The 20,831-nt window shown below is 35.1% G+C and overlaps 1 protein-coding gene across 4 annotated transcripts in view; it reads left to right on the plus strand.

The window, feature by feature from the left end:
* The window catches only part of CDH18 (cadherin 18), a 721,675-nt gene that overhangs the window by 365,102 nt on the left and 335,742 nt on the right, over positions 1–20,831 (plus strand). For all 4 annotated transcript variants that reach the window (XM_047767725.1, XM_047767734.1, XM_047767743.1 and 1 more), the window contains exon 2: positions 13,642–14,125. In XM_047767725.1, coding sequence (XP_047623681.1) covers positions 13,898–14,125 — 228 coding nt within the window. In that variant the 5' untranslated portion in view covers positions 13,642–13,897. The remainder of the gene's footprint in view (positions 1–13,641; positions 14,126–20,831) is intronic.

Below are 20,831 nucleotides of genomic sequence, written 5' to 3' on the forward strand. Positions count from 1 at the left end.
TATATGTTTGAGATGCTAATGCCTGCACTTCATTCTATAAATGTTAACATAAATTCAGTGTTAAGTTAGGTTGATGTTTCTGGGTCTTATATAAATAAAAATAGTGTTTTATTCAGTTCCGTAATTATTCCCTGCCTAAAATCCTTTGTTCTCTAGGCTTCCATGGCATCCTGCCTGCCCCCTACCACCACTACCATCACGCTGCATATTTCTTCTTTTTCTTACACAGGCTTCTGATCATCTGCTTTTAACTCTAAATACTGAATGCCCAGTACTGAGCCCTATGTCCTATACCTTTACCTACTTAAATTTCTTCCAACATGGCTTTAACTTACTTTAGTATCCTGCTACCTCTCATGTTAATACCTTTATCTCTTCACTGAGCTGCATATTAGTTTTAGTCGGCTGCCCCTCAACATCTTTCAGATGCTTCATAGGTAGCACACTTTTCAGGTTTAAAGACAAAACACTTCATTCCTCCTTTGTTATGCTCTGTTTTAATTCTTTTTGAACTTTGTCTTCTAATCCAGCCATCATAAAGTCTAATACATAGTCTTAGCTTTGTCTATCTATCTGCCTGTCTGCATATCTATCTAGCTAACTATCTGCCCTCCCATGCTAGTCCTTAATTTTTAACTACCATCATCTTTAACCTGAACCTCTAAAGTAGGCTTCAAATCTGTTTTTTATTTAATCCTCTTGGTCTCCCATATTCCATTCTCCCCACAAATACTTAAATGTTCTTTTAAATCATTTTATGTTATACACTCCTCAAAAATTTCCATTATTTATTTATTTCAATTAGCAAAAAATCAAATGTCCTGAGGGACATCAGCAAGATGGCAAAATAGGAAGCCCCAGATCTTCCTCCTTCTTATGAAGACATTGGTTCAACAATAGACAGAAAACTTCTATTATGAGAAGTTTAGAACTGTTAACGAGGCTCAGACACCCCAAGAAGGTATAAAACAAGATATATCAAGGTCAGTAGGAAAATCTGTGGTACCCTTTCACCATAATCCCTCCTCCTAGAATAGCACCATGCACTTGGGAGGAAACTCTAAGCTCCCAGGTTCTCCCTAGAGAAGGATGGAAAACACTGGACCAGATGTTTATAGTTCTAAATTTCTTAGTGTACTACTCAAGAGCCTGGCATCTGTCTTCTGCCTTAGAAAGCTGACTGGACCCACAATAATCTCCACTCTCACAGTGGCTATTCAACTTAGTACTGAAAGTCCTAGACAGAGCAACTAAGCAAGAAAAAGAATAAGGCACCCAAATTGTAAAGGAAAAAATAAAATTATCTCTAATCACAGGTGACATGATCTCACATATAGAAAAACCTAAAGATTCCACCACCACCACCAACAAAATAACAACTTGTTAGAATTAATAAACAAATTCAACAGTAGAAAAATACAAAGTCAACCTACAAATATTAGTTATAGTGCTGTATACTAACAAGGAGCAATCTGGAAAGGGAATTAAGAAAAAAGTCTCATTTACAACAGCATCAAAAGAAATAAAATACTTAGGAATGAGTTTAACCAAAGAGATGAACTATTTCTACCTTAAAATCTATAAAACGCTACTGAAATAAAATAGACACAAATTGGAAAAACATGCCACGTTCACACACTGGAAGACTTAATATTGTTAAAATGTCCATACTAACAAAGGGATCTATGAAAACAATTCTGGGAAACTGTACAACACTGTACTTAAATGGAATGACACTGTATGGCTTACATTTATTAAGAGGGAGAGCTCATCTATGTATGTTTTACAATAATAGTATAATAAGCCACATGTTCTTAACCACAGGGCTATTTTGCCTCAGGAAAAGAAAAAAAATTCAATATCTCAAAGGCTCCTGGTGTTCGTTCTTCTGTTAGTCTCTGATGCTGTGGCTCACCCCTTCCCAGTCTCAGATCCACTACCTTTGAGTACAGCTGGGTTTCATTTTTTTGTGCATTATAAGCTCACATTGAACAAAGGACCTTAATGGCCACTGTTTTCTCTGTCTGGGATGATTTTTCCCCACATCTCCACATTTGTTTCTTTTTGTTTCAGGCCTCTTCTCAAATATCAGTCCCACAGAAGAGGACTGACCACTCATTTTGAATTTCCCTAACTTCACTCGCCTTTATTTATTTTTTTCATTTTTTAGTCATATTGAAATATAGTTTATTTACAAGGCTGTGATAATTTCTGCTGTACAACAGTGATTCAGCTATACATGTACACATCCATTCTCTTTCAGATTCTTTCCCCACATAGATTATCTCAGAATATTGGGTAGAGTTCTCTGTGCTATACAGCAGGTCCCCATTGGCCGGTCATTCCATATACCTCAGTGTGTGTATGCCAGTCCCAAACCCCAAGTCACTTCCCTCCACCAACCTGTTCCCTTTGAACCCATAAGTTTTCAAAGTCCGTGTGTCTATTTCTGTTCTACAAATAAGTTCATTTTTGTCTTTTTTTTAGATTCCACATGTAAGTGAAAACACTCTGTTGTTTTTCATTTGGTTTTCCTGCCAGAGTATATATTTATACCTAAAAACTATTTGTATATTTTGTTTATTCTTTACACGTAATACAGTAATTAACATAATAATAAAGACATTCATTTTTTAGTTAATCTGTTGCCTCCAGCATTAGAGCAGTAGCTGGCTCATAATAGATGCTCAATAAATCTTTGCTAAATGTTAAATAAATAACTGATTAATTTAGCATTTGAAATTAAAATCCTTCAGTGAAACCCTTGAAAACAACATGAAATGGCATCCTCTTCTAAAATTTAACTCTTTGAAGTATGAAGGATGCTGTTTCTCATCTCAACTTTTTGTGTACATTATTCAAACATTTAAAAATATGTTATCACTTCTCTGTTACCTCACAGGATTTCTGTGAAAATCAAATAATAAAGAATAAGAATGCACTTATACACTATAACTTAGTATGCAGGTCTTTTACAGCAATGTGGAATTTGAGTTATATATGTTCTAATTCTCTTATCAACTATGGTTTCTTTATGGGCTGCCTTCACTTCCATTTTTTTAAATCTTGATATCCTGTAAAGCCACAGTGCAGTAATTTCCATGTAGTGGAATTTTTAAAAAAATTTTATCGAATACAAAACAGAGGCAGCATTTGCCTGCAACATTGGATCTGTAATAATTTGGCTCATATTGGCATTATTGAATATATTATAAATTATCAGACCGTATAAAAATACAGTTTTCCTTGAAAATCTCAATTGCAGTTTAGAGCACTTAGGCTATTATTTTCAACTATGTGGTAGATTAAGTTTAGGTTTGTTATTAGATGGTTCAGAAATTCCTTAAAATGTATTTCTCTATTCCTACTCTGGTCCAAGTATTTGAGAAATGAAGTGGATATCCATCTTGTTTTTAAAATCTTATTATAAAATGTGTTCTAGATCTGTTAAGCAGTTTGTGTAGGTTGTGAAAATTGACAAAAGGGGTGTAATTAAAAAATTGTATGCATAAAATGGTTCATGGTATGCAATAGGTAAAGGAAACATTGCAAATCATTTAAGGTTAGAGATTGGAGTTTTATATTTTCTCAGCAAAGTATCTGTAACAGTTTCAATTCAAAGTTGGTGTGACAACATGAAATTTTGGCATATATATGGCATGCTAAAAAATTTAACAATTTATTTTCTAACCAAAAGGAATCAAGATGTAGCATATTATATTTTCATTAAGCCAACAAGCTTCCAATATAAGTTAAAGAAACTAAAATATTCCAAATGAGGGAGAATCAGATTCCTTCTTTTTATGGGAAAAGATAAGCCAGTTTACTATGAAAATGTTGAAAAAATATATTAGATAAAAGCTAAATTCTTTCCATTGTAGGTTTATTAAACCCACCACTAAGTATCTTTTTTGGGTAGGCATCAATTTGAAGCATTTATGTAGTTATTTTCTAAAATGTGTGTTTTCAAAAACTTTTTCAGAACATATAGGAAACTTTTAAAATTACACATATACTGTACATTCTATGGATAGAAAACCAGAGCCTTAAGAAAAGGTATACAAGTATTAAATATTCATTACCAAGACATCCATGCAAGTATGTTGTCTTTTATTTTTCTTTTCAAAAAATATAAAATCCAAATTATAATTAGGGATCATGGAAAATAATTCCAATAATGCATGCAGATTGCATATATAATTTCATGTAAGGATTATGCTACTCTTATTTTAAAGGACAATTTATTTTCCAGCAGTGCTGGTATATTTTGAATGAATCATCCAGGTACACTTGACTATACATAAATCTGATTAATTCTTAGAGAGCTTTCATGAGATGATCAGACCTATTTTACATATGAGAAAAATTGGCTAGGTCACATGACTAAAAAATGGGATACTCAAAACTGACACAGGCACAAACCTAGTTTTGTTTGCTCACTACTTTGAGCCTTGACTACATACCCCAGATTATGCTAATCATTAAGAATACACAGATTACAGTTAAATTCTGGCAGGAAGTTGTAGTCTAATTTGGAAGACAGACAAGGAAATGCACAAGTCATGTGATAGACCTGACTGTAGGGGAATAAAAGCAATATTTTACTGTTTAGATACCTGACTGGGGCTCTTATAATAAAACCAATTAACAAGAGAAAAGAATACATATTTATTTAATTAAAGTTTTATGTAACATGGGGATCCATGTCGTATATTGTACACAACCCAAAGAATAAACCAAAGAAGCATTTTGAGCCAGGTGTTTCTGTACCGAGTTGGACAATGTGTAGCAGGTTGTAAAAAAGCGACACGGCCAGGGAGCTTGGGCTACTTAGTTAATTAGGTAGAGAAGTGACTAGAAAGATAAGAGTTGATTTTGCAAGATTTCTTTGTACAGATTTCTCTTTGTCTCCACTTCCAATCTTTGGTGCGAATGTTTCTTTCCTTCTAGAATAAGGCAATTTCTGATATGGGAGTTTGATCTGCTTTTAAGAAAGTCGTCTGATGTTTTTCAAGTGCCTTTAACTTAAAATAATGTGTACACCAGAGTGGCATAGTTGGGGTAGTGGTTTCTGAAATCCTTCAGGACAGTTGAGAGACTAGAGGACCTTGGGAATAGAATGACAATCTCAGAAAACTCACATGGGGAACTGGTGATTTGCTCGTTATTAAAACAGAATAATGGGATTTTCATTTAAAAGAAACAGCGTGTAGAGAGGCATAAAGGCTCGCCAGAGTGCAGCATAGTCAGGAAACAATGAGTGTGAAAAAATATGAATGGGTAGTGCAGTCTCCTGGGCAGACACTACAGATGACAGGGGAAGTGGAAAGGCACCAAATACGGAAGTCATAACTTCCCTGTGAGAGTTTTTTAAATTCTAGCCACAGGTGATAAAAAAAAAAGAAGGAATTTTAAATGAGGGTTTGGGGGGGGGGTGGTGTTGAGGAGATGATATATACAGCCAAATGGCAGATTTCAAAGAGAGAGGTATTGAGGGAGATCTTTCAGATAAATGTCACCTCTTCTCTTTGGGGCGGGAGCAAGCCAGAGTGAGTGAGAGTGCATGGAAAACCAATGCTGCTTGGGGGATGGACCCCCTTGGTTGGCCTTCTGGGTAGAAGAAGCTGGCTTATCCTGTTGGGGTGAACAGTGACAAATGCAGTAGAGAACTTCACTGAGGCTGGCTTCTCTGAGCAGGCCATAGCTTCCCAAGAGCAGGATCTCGATGTCAAGTCTTTGCTGCCCATGCAGAGCGTAGCTACGTTAAGCAGCCTGTTATCCACCTTGGACCAGCCCTGAAAATTTGCAGGTGCCACAGCAAGGTGCTGTGGGCAAGGCCACTTAGAGGATGAGGATCCCAGTGGCTTTCTAGCCTCATCTCTGCCCCAACCCATTCCAGTCCCCATTTTTTGCAAGATCCCCAGCATCCAGGAGCTGGACTGGGGACTGATTCCAGTGAGGGAACATCCCTTGCTGTTCATTTCTTCTCGCCCCCAGTGCATCATGTACTCCACAATAGAGGAGTGTCTGGTGGGCCAGGTCCTGCTCAGTTCACCTCAGGAGGCCAATGCCCCCTGAATTGAGGAAATTTTTAGAAAAGAAAAATGTGGGCTTCACATTTCCCCTAGATCCTTTTCAGTTCAGCCAGATGCTTCCTATAAATGTTTTATTCTGCCTGTTTATTTTGGTGGGTGGCCTTTCCTTCCTTCCCCTACACCCAGGCCCCTCCCAAGTCTGTCCCTGGCCTCTGGCCCCTGGGAGCAGCTGGGATGGGGTCCCTGAGTCATCCCTCCGCCTACCCTTTCTTTCAGTTCATTGTCACTCCAGCTGGCTGTATTGCTTTAAGACATGGCTTCTGACTGCAGAGGAAAAAGAGATAGAAAAGCTTGACCTGCACACTTTCCTATTGGTTATAAAAAGCTGCAGTGAAGATGGTCACCAAAACTAAGTCTTCTGGAATTTAGACTGACTCTCATCCATCACCTCCCCATGTTTTTATTCTGATTTTCCTCTCCTTTCTTTCCTTCTTCTGTATTTTATTTCACCAACTCTCCCTCGCATCCAAAGCCATGAAGAAGATACTGTTTCAGCTCAAGTCTTGATAAATAAAGGTTAAGTTCAGTCCCCAGTTACAGAAAAATGAAATAGCTATGGCTTTACAGAAACTGAAATACTTTCTTTCTTAACCAACTCTGAAAGGCAGCCCCAGGCTCCTATGGCACCTCTTCTCTACAGTGTTTCCTGGGAGAAAGTGACTCAGTTCCTCTGTCTCCAGGATGTGACTCTCATTCTCAGAGTCCAAAAGGCAGCTCTAGCCATCACATTTAGGTTCTAGTGGCAGGATGGAGGAAGGAGAAAAATAAGACCAGACAAATGCCAACAGTCTTCTATGGAAACTTTCCAGAAAGTTTACAAACAGTATTTCTGCTTATAGTCCATTGGCTAGAATTTAGGAATTGGACCATACTCAGCTACAAGTGAGGTTAGGAAGTGTAAAGTGTCATTTTTATTCTGGGGAAGTAAGGGACAGAGACTTATGTTTGGCATAAGATGGCGAGATCACTAAGAGTGTCTACGTCAGTAGGACTCCTTTAGTATTTTCTCATACTTTAACAAACCAAATAATCATTTTAAAGTTAATTTTATGAAATCCTACCAAGTGAAACACACACACACACACACACACACACACACACACACACACACACCCCAGTAACATAATACACAAAAATACTCTGATAGGTAGAAATTCTTTTGGAAGACATTGAAGAAATTCAAAATATTCATCACTCTGACAAATGTAAATAAGGAAGAAAACATTGCACCTGATATCATCATTTTCTTTTACCATTTTAATTTTCTAATTTTTTGAATAATGTTCACTGGGCACTATGAAGAGTAGAATGAACAACGTAGAAATTGAGAGTAATTCTATGATATTAGCTGTTGCAGCCAAATAGAACCATATGATGAATATAATCTTTCATATGTCTATACTTCAGGACATTGCTCCTCCAATTTCTATGTGTAATTTCAGGAATATATGTACCATTAAAATAAAAATTTGCATAAGCATGCCTGCATTAATCTAAAAATAGTGGAATATATCTTGAGATAGAAGAATAGTGACAATGTGAATATTCTGTTTTATTCCATATATATATATATATATATTCACATATATAATTATAGATATATAGAATTCCGTATATACTAGCCAATGTAGTAGGAATATTCATGTACATATTTTGGTCTATGTATAATGAATAAAATATTATTCATAATAGCATATAGCAAATGCCTTTGCAAAGTTTGCTTATGCACATTTGGCTCAGTATTTGAATGGCTTCCCTAATTCCCTCTGTGTTAAAATGAACTCAGTGAGAAAGCAGGATTTTATTGACAAAATGTAATTTTGTTATCCAGTAATTATACTTCTTTGATTGTGACAGGCTTTTAAGTAAAAAACAAAGTATAATGTTAACCACATCAAAGCATGCTTTTAAAATGGCTTTTTTTTGTAATATATTCTTACAATTAAATGCTCTAAGTTGAAACTTGATATTTTAATACCTCTTTTGCTGCACAAACCCTGAATTAATTTGTCTGTTTCTCATGCATGCATCCCTTCATTCAACAAATAATTACTTATTGCCTGCAATATGAAAGGTACCTCACTAGCTAATAAAGGAGATGGAAAATACATCAGACATGGTGTGAGAACTCTGAAAAATCTGACACAAAGGAAAAATTAAATAGCACCTAGGTAAAAAATTAGAATGCTTGTCTGCAAAAGTAACAAAAAACTAGATACATTTTACAGTAATTCAGGGGAGGAAGCCATTACACTCCAATATGATATCCAGACTTCAAGTGAAGAATTTGAGATTTTACTTTACTTTCAAGTCAATAAGTTAGATTGCTCAGTTTCATAGATGCTGGCAGAAGATAGGAAACTCTGGATCAGGGGTTTGATGATCCATAGCACAGCAGGCAACTCAACTGTCCCTTGCTCCTCGTGTGCCGGGGGTCGGGGGGAAGCAGGAAGAAACCCATGAATATACCACGCACATAGTATATTTGGGTCACAGCTAAGGAATCATGAATTTTGGAATCCCCTGTCTTATATGAGGTCTGCTGACACTGCTCTTCACCCCCAAAGGTGGTTGTATCTCTTTTCAAGGGTGCTTATACAACCACCTTTGGGGGAAGAGGGTAGGTTTGTTTCCTGACAGGATTATAGACATAATGTCTTTTTCTAGGAAAAGGGTTGAAGAGTGCTGTCAGCAGACCTCATATAAGACAGGGGATTCCAAAATTCATGATTCCTTAGCTGTAACCCAAATATAGTATTCAATTGGCACTGATAGAGAAGAGCAAAATTAATTATTAATCAGATAAATTATAAATTAAGGAAGAATAAAATACTAACATCAAAAAATAGTAAAATTGGAGAATAAAGGACAGGAAGGTAAAGCCAGAATTCAGAAGCCAGTATCATTGGAAATTGAATGAGGACTAGACTTAGAATAAGAAAATGATACTGATATTATTTATCACTGAATCTGAAAATGATGGACACTATAATTCCAGGGTTCACATCTTGTTAGCAATAGGTGTTTATGCCCATAAACACATCCCAAATGATAACTTTGTTTTAGAACACAGCATCCTGAAAATAGGTAAATATATGCATACATACACATATAGATATACACATACATATATACATTCAGTAATAATTTTTTTATTAAACTGAAAAATGTCTTTGTCCAGTAGTTGTGACTTTTACTTTATATAAGTACCTCAGAATTCAAATATAAATATAAATTTCTTTATATTTAAATCTGCCTGACAGTATGATGGATTTTAATAATTTATCATGGAAAAGTTAAGTTAAATCATTTTCAAAGTACATCATGCTCTCTTGAAGAACAGCCTCTCATCTTAAACATTTACAGGTTCAATAGTTGGGAAGAACCCCTTCTGTATACTGGGCATCCCCCTACCACCAATGTGTATTTCTCCACTCAAGACATCCATATGTAGCTAAAATGAACTTAATTTCCAAAAATATAACTTTGCATCATACTTTATCTTCTTTGGACATTTTTCCATTTAACCTAACCTTGTTCTATGCAAAGTCAGATAAATCCCTACCAGTAATACATAATGCTAAAGTTTTGGTAGCAATTTTAATTCTAGGCTTTTTTTTTAAGGTTGCACCTGTGGCTTATTGAAGTGCTCAGGTTAGGGGTCAAATCAGAACTGCAGCCAAGACCTATGCCACAGCCACAGCAACACTCACTGGATCTGAGCTGCATCTGTGACCTAGGCCACAGCTTGCAGCAATGCTGGAGCTTTAACCCACTGAGTGAGGCTAGGAAACAAACCAGTATCCTCACAGATACTACGTTGTGTTCTTAAGTCACTGAGCCACAGTGGGAACTCCAATTCTAAGCATGCAAAATACTATCTTGCAGAACCCCATGCATAAAGAATGGGAAGATACATTCATAAAGTTGATAGAGTATTTTTTCCAAAGGCATTTCACAATAAGAAAAAGATCAAAGAAATATTCTTTTTAAAAAAGCAAACAGAAGGCATTCTCTAGACTTTTTTGTATTCCCAGGTTTATAAATTAAGAATGAGTTGGAAAGAAAATCCAGTCAAAGGCCCAAGTTACAAGCAATACATTTGGAGTAAGTGAGACAATATTTTTCTTTGATGATGGTGTTTGCTCAGAGCTCTTTGAAGGAGTGACTATACTTCAATGTATAAATGGCTAATTATTGAATCTTGAGTGATGTTCACCTAAGTCAGCATAAGAAAAATTGTTTATAATTGATACACAGCTATTAAATCATAAATTCAGGCGATCAACTGAATGTACAGGTTATTCAATGAAAAATTTCTCAGATAATACAATCTTCATAAAATGTGATAGTTTTCTAAAAAATGAACATTTGAGGTCAAGTCTCTTGACTCATACCATGTTTTTAACTCTTTTACAGAAGAGGGGTATTTATAGAAGCAAGGGAACTAGTCTTTCAAAGAAACATTGAATCATTTTAATTAAGTACTAAGGTGGGGAGAGTGGTTTGTGTTGCACATTAGTGTATGCAATGCATTATTTGGAAACTACTTATTTTTTTAGAGTATTATGATAATGCTTAATTTTTAATCACAAGGTTTTTTTTTTTTTTTAAACAGCAGAAGACTAGCTTAGCTATGGAATGCAACAAGTAAACTTAATGGATGGATATTATACAGCCATCAGAATTGGTCAGGGACCTTAAAAATCAGGTTTGGCAAGAAGTAGGAGCAGATAGAAGTTAGGCAGTAAGAAACAATGTTAATTAACTTTGAAACAATGGCTAAAGTCACCCTCAATTCACTCAGCTGTCACTGAATTCTGTCCTGGATGTTAAGACCCTTACCACTGCTGTGCAAAATGTCTCATCTTTCCCCCCAACCATCCATCATCTACTCTAGGGTATCAGAATGTATAATTAATATGTATATGTCATTGGTGCAAGTTCTAATTAATGGTTTGAGGAAGAAAGTATCTGGTCCCTAGGTGGTCCAAGTGAAACTTAGGCCTCTGTTTATTATAATTCATATACAGAATATTCCAGGAAAGCAGGAAAGTTCTTGAATATTGCTTAGTAAAAAAAAATAGCAAATGCCAACAACATATTTCTATTGTGTTATTCTCAACCAGTGATTAATTTTATTTTTAAAATTCTAAGCTATACAGGGATGGATTTCTTGAAATAGGGCAGATAATTTTCACATTTGGATTTGTTTTCTCATTATGTAGTAAATGAAATTACTTTCAAAAGTACAGTAGTGATGTGTATATTTTCTCTTTTATTTCACTGAGCCTTAACACGTTTCATAATTGTCATAATAGAGATTCATAAACGTATAGTGCTTAGGTAGAATAAAATGTATTTATGTATTTTGGAGATGCCATGCAAGATCATTATTTAAAGGAAACACTCATTCTACATTATCAGTAATGCATTACAAAAGCCACTTTCTTCACCTTCCACTCATGAATTATGCTTTGTTAAACAACTTGGCATAAAGGGCAAAAATGTTAATTTCATTTAAAAATCACACCAAATGGTGTGAAAGTATTAAGATAACAACACCTTCTATATATTCATCAGCTTGACTTCTAAGAAGAAAAAGCCTCGTTTTTGAAATCTGTGACTTGAAAATAAAGAAACTTTTAATAAATTAAAAATAAAAGTTTTAAAAGATCTGAGTAATTTTTAAATTGTAAAGAATATTAGAAGCAATTATTCAAGTCACAAATTTTAGTAAATGAGAAAAGACTTAAAAGTAGATGTTTCACATAAATGCATAGTCTAAATAAATTGCTCAAAAAATAGAAAATCTGTTTTCTTTCTTTCCTTTGCTCTTATCATGTTGGATCTAGAACGGTATTGCTCTTTTTTATATGTTAGAAGAGTCTTTGATTCATTTGAATTTCATTAAATCAAAACTGTATCGTCACATTCAAAAATATTGTTTCAATTTATATTTGTCAAATGATTAAAATAAAATCCCAATTGAAATCCAATATAATTCTTGCATTCCTGATAAAGTAATAATTATTATTAACCCTAATTTATGGAGAGAAATACTGATAGAGAAAAGCACCTTGCCCTGGATTTGCAATTTTCTTTTCATCCCTTACTTAGAATAAACTTTTTTCTCACATGCATGAAAGAATTATTTTATCACTAATTATTTATATTCAGTTTTTAAGATCATTTATATTTTCATGTCAACCACTTTGCAATTCATTTAGATCTACATTTTGGTTTGTGCTGAGTGGAAGGGGTGAATATTTTGGAATGAGAAGATGACGAATCTAATGTTTTTTGCTAGGTGGAATAGCTGTAATCTCAAATCTATATCTCTATATATATAGATATATATTTTCCAAATGCATACTGAAACACACAAATAAAAACACAGCAAAATTTACTATGTAGTTTTATGTGTTTTCAATAATATCACTCAACTTTTTATCTTCCAAATTCTATTTTGTCTCGCAGAAATGTTTCTCAAGTTTTGCTTTTATTTTCCAGTTCTACTAAAACCAAAATCCAAGTGCTCAGTGTTTCTTATTTGAAAATCAAAATAATTCTCATCTCCCCCATTCTTTTTGCCATCATCCTTTCCTTCTTTATACCTTTCTTTTCATAGCTGTAGATCTATGTGTAGTGTCATTCCCAAGCCTGAATCTCTGTCTTGCCTGTAGGTGAAGAGCACATCCTAGACCATTATTTGAAGGCCTACTAAAACCCACACAAGCTATGATTCAGTCCACTAATATCATATTCGTGATATGTTCATTTATGCCTATCTGATCCCCAAGAGTGAAGTAACTTTCAATTGCATATATGTATTTTTTTCAGCCATCTTATTTTGTTTGTTTGTTTGTTTGTTTCTTTTTTTGGCCACAGCCAGGGATCAAATCCACATCACATCACTGACCCAAGCTGCTGTACTGACAATGCTGGATCCTTAACCCACTGTGCCACAAGGGCACTGCTTTTTTTATTCTTTTTACTCACTAAAGAAATTAAATACCTACTTGATTGCTATAACAGTTTGTGAAAATTTTGAACCCCAAGGAGTATTTTGTTGAAGTTCTGTGAATCATATGTAGTAGGTAATTTATGTGCAACATGCATAGTAAATTGTAAACTGCACCACATCTAACAGAAACAAGATAAACTTACCCTTAGCATAGAGTCTCTAATAGATCATATTAACTCAGGAATAGGCATGTACTCATGGTCAATTTTTGAGCATTTCAACACTCCCTAGGGTTATATTTCTGTTGTTTCAAAGAGTATATGTATATACATATATGTATATATATTTCCTCAATCATGCATATAATTGAAAACTAAAATTACAGATAGGTATGTTCATGTAAAAATGCAGTGTCGCAGCCTATACATGATTATGTTTATGTTTGTGTTTATTTCCAAAAGAACTTGCATGCATTGTTTGCCTATCAGCATCACACTGCAAAAAGTATAATTTCCATTCAGAGCAAATACATAAAACTCCCATGTCTATAATGTATATAATTTTCTCTCTTTCCATTAGGTAGAAAATGGTTGTTCCTATTCACCAACTGTGAAGACTTAGAATCAAACAACTTCAGCTTTGATTCTTCAAGTGTTTCAGGATGTAAATGTAGTCTAACCTTTCCCTGATGGGCAGTTAAATCATGGACACGCTAAACAATTTACTTTGGACTGTCCTTCCAAAAGATGCTTTGGCTTCTCTCTTGAATGCTCACTAAGCATTTGTAGCCAACAAGGAAAAGAAGGAGAACTGTGACCTGGAAAGTTATCTTACAATGAAAATTACGAGCACATCTTGCATCTGTCCAGTCCTAGTGTGTCTCTGTTTTGTGCAGAGGTGTTATGGAACTGCTCACCACAGCTCCATCAAGGGGACGAGAAACCAAACCAAACACATTGAAGGTGAAACCGAAGTCCACCACCGTCCCAAAAGGGGATGGGTTTGGAATCAGTTCTTTGTTTTAGAAGAACATATGGGACCAGATCCACAATATGTTGGAAAAGTAAGTTTTTATTATTTTATTTTTTCCTCTCCTGGGAAATTATGGGGTGAGTTGAGGGTGGAGTTGGAATTGGATTTGCAGGGACATGGAACTTAAAGTGAATTATGTTATAGAATGCTATTTCTTCTATTAAACATTTAAAAATAGCAATTCTGAAAAATGAACTTCATCAGTTGTGTCAGATCTCTGTCAGTTAATAATACTAAGCTACAATGTTCTTTGTTTATTTGTTTGTTTGGTTTTTTACAGCCATATCCGTGGTATACAGAATTTCCCAGGCTAGGGGTCAAATTGGAGCTGCAGCTGCAGCCAATGCCACAGCTGCAGCAAAACCAGATCTGAGTCAGATCTGTGATCCATGCTACAGCTTGCTGCAGTGCCAGATCCTTAACCCACTGAGTGAGGCCAGGGATCAAACCTGCATTCTCACAGACACTGTGTGGGGTTCTTAACTCACTGAGCCACAATGGGAACTCCCCTAGACTAGAATGTTCTTTACCATCATATTACCCTTGCTGTTCGCTCATGTAAAATGGAAACACTTAATTAAACACACAATTAGGTAATTTTGTCTTTATTACCATGAAGGTATATTGGAATCCATGATGCCATTTACTAGTAAATTGATACTTACAATTTTTTTCCATCTATTGCTATAGCACATGAGGCTAAAAATAAAACATTTGACATTAATATTTTTCTGTTAATTGTTACAGAGATAGTATCTGATTTTAAGTCAGCCTTTAAAAGCATATGAATGTTTTTCCAATCTCCCAAATCAATTTCTATAAAGATGTTGATATAGTTTAAATATAGGTTAAATATACACTGGATGTACAGGTTTTGTTAAAATCCCAAAAGAATGATGTTGATAAAATGATCATAACTTCAGACCAACTTCCCTTTCTCTCACAAATGTAGAGAAGACAATCTAATGGCTCATCAAACCCTTTCGGAAAGTGTTTGCTCAGTGATTAGGGGGGTTTTAAACATGTGTCATCGAATCTCTAGGGTTAAGAATAGAGGGGGAAGTAGGGAAGCCTTCTTCTCATAAATTACTCTTGGAAGCAGCCATGCTTAGGTTTGTTCAGGACCTTTGGGAGAAGCAGCTAGCACAGCAGCAGAATCTTCCTAATGGCAGGCTCAGTGACTTCTCTCTCCCTGCCTATTTATTTTTGCTTTAGCATTGTTAGTACTAAAAAAAAAAAAATTAGATCTCCATCCAAGCTGTGGAGCTTCCCTAACGTGTGGGCAGTACAGGAGCACAAACCATCTGTTCACCCTTCATCCAACAGGGACTGGGTGATAGCTGTATTTTCTACACAAAGCAGCAGCTATAGAGTCAGAATATGAGACACAAAAAAGATCTGGAACAATTCTATTATTTTCATATATACATATTAAAACAAGACCAAAACCTCTCATCTTCATCCTAGACTTTCCCCCCTGCAGAGTATTCCATGAAATACATGGAAATAAATATACTAAAGTAAAAACATAATGTATTGAATTATTCCGAAGTTATTTTTATTATGAACTTCAAAATCATGTTTCAGTAATCCTTTCAATTTGTGAAAAGGTGAAAAAAAGGAACCTTTTCCCCCTTTTGGGGAATACACAAAAAGGAAAAAAAATACGTATACTATTAAATATTTTGTTATGTGTGTTTCCTGTCAGTTTTAATTTAACTAAAAAACAAAACAAAGTTTGCTAGAAAGGGAAGGCAAAGATCAGACAACTTCTCATTTTGGGGGTAGGTCACATAGTTTTAGTGAAATATGAAACCTCAAAACATTGACTAGTTGTTAAGCAATATTTTTGGGTTTTGGTGCCAATGAACATATGGTTGAGAGCTTGTTAGCCATCAGGAGGTGGTGGGGGCTGTGAACCTGTTTATTTGTGGAGGTTCTTTGGAAATTGGTATTCATTCTACTGTTTGTAGTCTTAACAGGCAAATTTAAAGGGTCACAGCCAAAGATGTGGTCCTCTTATCTTTATCTGGACTGGGTGCCTCACTCAGTCATAGTCTTTCTACTCAGTACTCGTCTGCCTTTATAAACAAGTCTAACTTAATTATACAGGTTTGTTCCCCTCATCCCTCACCCCCTGCATGCATACATGCATAAATACATTCATATATGTAAAAAAATTTAAAAACAGCCCTGCAAAGCTCAACAATACACATGGACTTAAAGTAATGCCATTTTGTCCCATTATTTTTTTTTGTCTTTTTGTCTTTTTTGTTGTTGTTGTTGTTGTTGTTTTTGTTGTTGTTGCTATTTCTTGGGCCGCTCCCGCGGCATATGGAGGTTCCCAGGCTAGGGGTTGAATCGGAGCTGTAGCCACCGGCCTACGCCAGAGCCACAGCAACGCAGGATCCGCCGCGTCTGCAACCTACACCACAGCTCAGGGCAACGCCGGATCGTTAACCCGCTGAGCAAGGGCAGGGACGGAACCCGCAACATCATGGTTCCTAGTCGGATTCGTTAACCACTGCGCCACGACGGGAACTCCTGTACCATTATTTTTAATTAAGAAGGGAATTTATATTTCACTCTCTAAAAACATTTATAATGAACCAGCCCTATATATTCAAAGTGTTCCTGAATGAAAGATAGAATCATTACAGTCATTATGAGCACGAAGAGGGAATGCCTCCAAAGTGCTGAAAATGACCCCCCTGATCCCTTTGTACACAGAAATGCCAGCAGGAATTTTGTCAGCAGAAAATAAAAATCATATAAAGCAGCTCTGTTATTAAAATAATATTTTTCTTGGATTTATTATGTAAGTTCATTTCAAATTATCCTTGAGCTCTTGATTGTAATTTTCTATATCTGTAATTGAATTTCATATTATAAATCAATATCATCTGCAATTTTGATAAGAGCTGGAGCCTATTTTGATGTGTTTTAACTCATATTTTTATGATAATTCTCTAGACATTTTTAAATCAATGACTGCATTTATTATGAGAATATTTATTTTTTTGACATTGGTCAATACATATTATTCACTACTAAGAGATTTTTGAAGGCTAAGGCCATGATCATAAGGCAATTTCTCATGGTAAATAGTAGAAATATACATATATATGTCAGGTATATCCCATGTATACATTATCATAATTATATATAGTATAACATGCAATTACATATTTATTATATATACACATGATATAATTATATACATTAAGTATATGTACTTATACATACATACAGATATGTATGATTGATAATCCATAAAGTTTCTTCAGAATGTAATGCCATGAAAGATCAAATATCAAAACTAGTGTATGAATTGATCTCATTTATTTATCTCATAGATTTGTTAATAATCTTTTTAAAAACTTGAAAGATTAGAGTAAAGAAGATATAATAACATATTTGTTAGCAGCTAAGCCCTTTCTTCCTGGAACAAATTATATTGCAATACCATTGTAGTTAAAAAAAAGCCTTCTCTCCTTTCCAAAAATCATGTAAAAACCAATATAAACCATCTAGTCTATTTTTTTTAAATTTTTTGAAAGTTGAACTGTGTTAATGAATCCCATTATAACCAAGAATATGATTTTATATAAGATAATGCATATATCCTAAAATGCTGGCCATATAGCATATCTAGCACTGGATTAGATTTATTACCTCTATGAGATAATAATGACTAGGCAGGGCTGGATTTAAGGCTTCTCTGCTAATTATCCATATTACAAGTGTCAAGTTTCTTTAATTCCCTGCATTTCTGTATCCTGACATATGACACTGAGAAAAACTGTTTGACCTTTCTTTTAGTAGTTATAAGTGATTTATAAAGTTTGGTTTATAGTTTGGATTATGGGTTAAACAAAGGCCTGTGAGCCAAATTCATCCAGTTACATATTTTGGTATTGCCTTCATACTAAAATTTTTTTTTTTTTAATTTAACTATTATTTTTTTCAATATTTATTTACTTATTTATTGGGCCACACCTACACCATGTGGAAGTTCCTGGACCAAGGACCAAACCTGTGCCACAGAAGTGACCCAAGCCACTGCAGTGACAACCCCAGATTATTAACCCACTGTGCCATAAGAGAACTCCCTAAAATTTTTATTATTTATTTTTAATTTTTTCAATTAAATTGTAGTTGATTCACAATGTTATATATCAATTTCTATTCTAGAGCAAAGTGGCCCAGTCATATATATATATATATATATATATATATATATATATATATATATATATTATTTTTCTCATATTATCTTCTATCATGTTTTATCACTAGAGATTGGATATAGCTCCCTGTGCTGTACAGCAGGACCTCATTACTTATCCATTCTAAATGTAAGAGTTTTCCTCTGCTAACCCCAAACTCCAATCCATCCCATTCCCTCCCCCTCCCCCTTGGCAATCACAAGTCTGTTTTCCATTTCTGTGTGTATTTTTGTTCTGTAGATAGGTCCATTTGTGCCACATTTTAGATTCCACATATAACTTATATAATGATATTTGTCTTTCTCTTCCTGACATACTTCACTTAGTATGAGAATCTCTAGCTGCCTCCATATTGCTGCAAATGGCATTATTTCATTCTTTTTTGTGGCCCAGTAGTGTTCTGTTATGTATATGTACCACATCTTCTTAATCTGCTCATCTGTAGATGGACGTTTAAGTTATTTCCATGTCTTGGCTATTGCAAACAGTGCTGCTTTGAACATAGGAGTGCATGTATCTTTTTGAATGAAAGTTTTGTTTGGATGCATGCCTGGTGAGTTAGTTCTATATATAATTTTCTGAGGAACCTCCATACTGTTTTTCATAGTGGTTGTACCAATTTACATTCTCACCAACAGTGTAGGATAGTACCTTTTGACACTACCCTCTCCAGCATTTGTTATTTGTAGACTTATTAATGATGGCCATTTTGACCAGAGTGAGGTGGTACCTCATTGTAGCTTTGATTTGTAGTTCTCTGATAATTCACAATGTTGAAAATTTTTTCATATGCCTGCTGGCCATTCATGTCTTCTTTGAAGAAATATCTGTTTGAGTCCTCTGCCCATTTTTTGATTGGGTTGTTTGTTTGCTTTTGTGTGTTGAATTGTGTGAGTTGTTTGTATATTTTGGAGAATAAGCCCTTGTCAGTTGCATCATTTGCAAGCATTTTCTCCCATTATGTAGGTTATCTTTGGGGGTTTTGTTTGTTTGTGGTTTCCTTTGTCATGGAACAGCTTCTAAGTTTCTGGAGTTCCCATCATGGTGCAGCGGTTAATGAACCTGACTAGTGTCTATGAGGATGTGGGTTCAATCCCTGGCCTTTCTCAGTGGGTTAAGGATCTGGTGTTGCCATGAACTGTGATGTAGGTCACAGACGTGGCTCGGATCCCACTTTGCTGTGGGTGTGGCTGTGGCTGGCAACTGTAGCTCCAATTTGACCCCTAGCCTGGGAACCTCCATATGCTGTGGGTGCAGCCCTAAAAGAACAAAAAGACAGAAAAAAAAAAAGGTTTCTAAGTTTGATTAGATCCCATTTGTTTATATTTGTTTCATTTCTGTTGCCTTGGGAGACTGACCTAAGAAAACATTTGTATGGTTGATGTCAGAGAATGTTTTGCCTATGTTCTCTTCCAGGAGTTTTACGGTGTCTTATCATATGTTTAAGCCTTTAAACCATTTTGTGTTTATTTTTGTGCATTGTGTGAGGATGTGTTCTAGTTACATTGATTTACATGTAGCTCTCCAGTTTTCCCATCACCACTTGCTGAAAATACTGTCCTTTTCCCCTTTTATATTCCTGACTCCTTTGTTGAAGATTAATTGACTGAGGGTGTCTGGTCTCTCAATTCTGTTCCACTTGTCCATATGTCTGTTTTTGTACCAATACCAAACTGTCTTGATTAATGTACCTTTGTAACATTGTCTGCGAGAGTCATACTTCCTGCTTTTTTTCCCCCCTGAGGATTGCTTTTATGGTTCCATATAAAATTTTAGATTATTTGTTCTAGTTCTGTAAAAAATGTCATGGGTAATTTGATATGGTTGACATTAATTCTGTAGATTGCTTTGGGTAATATAGCCATCTTAACAATATTAATTCTTCTAAACTGGGAGCAGGGATATCTTTCCATTTATTTGAATCTTTAATTTCCTCGATTAATGTTTTATTGTTTTCAGCATCCCATGCTGCTGCAGTGAAAATGCCAGATCCTTAACCTGCTGTGCCACAAGAGAACTCCCTAAAAATTTTTAAAAGTAATGCTTTAGATAATACTCTATGACACATGTAAATGAAATGAAACCCAAATTCAGTTTCCACAAGCAATGCTTTATTGGAATATAGCCATACTTGCATTTATGTATAATATTTGGCTTTTTTCCAGCTACAAAGGCAGAATTGAATGAGGGAGAGTAAGGTCCACATAGTTTAAAAAAATTTACTAATGACCATTTACAGAAAATATTTAAAGCCCCTGGTTAAAATATCATCCTCACCTGGCAGCCTGTGAATGCTTTGTAAGCAGCTTCTAGGACTATTTTATCTTTATTTACACAGATTCTTTCTCAGTGCCTATTGTAATGATCAAATGTAGTAATTCACTGGAAAGGGCTCCATGAACTCTAACCTATTATAGTCATGTTAATGGTTGTGGTAATTATTTAAAATTATTCACACGAGAATATTTCACTGACCATTGCTTTCATGGAGGAGAGAATTTTTTGAGG

This window comes from Phacochoerus africanus, chromosome 1 (assembly GCF_016906955.1).
Source record: "Phacochoerus africanus isolate WHEZ1 chromosome 1, ROS_Pafr_v1, whole genome shotgun sequence".
Classification (NCBI taxonomy): domain Eukaryota; kingdom Metazoa; phylum Chordata; class Mammalia; order Artiodactyla; family Suidae; genus Phacochoerus; species Phacochoerus africanus.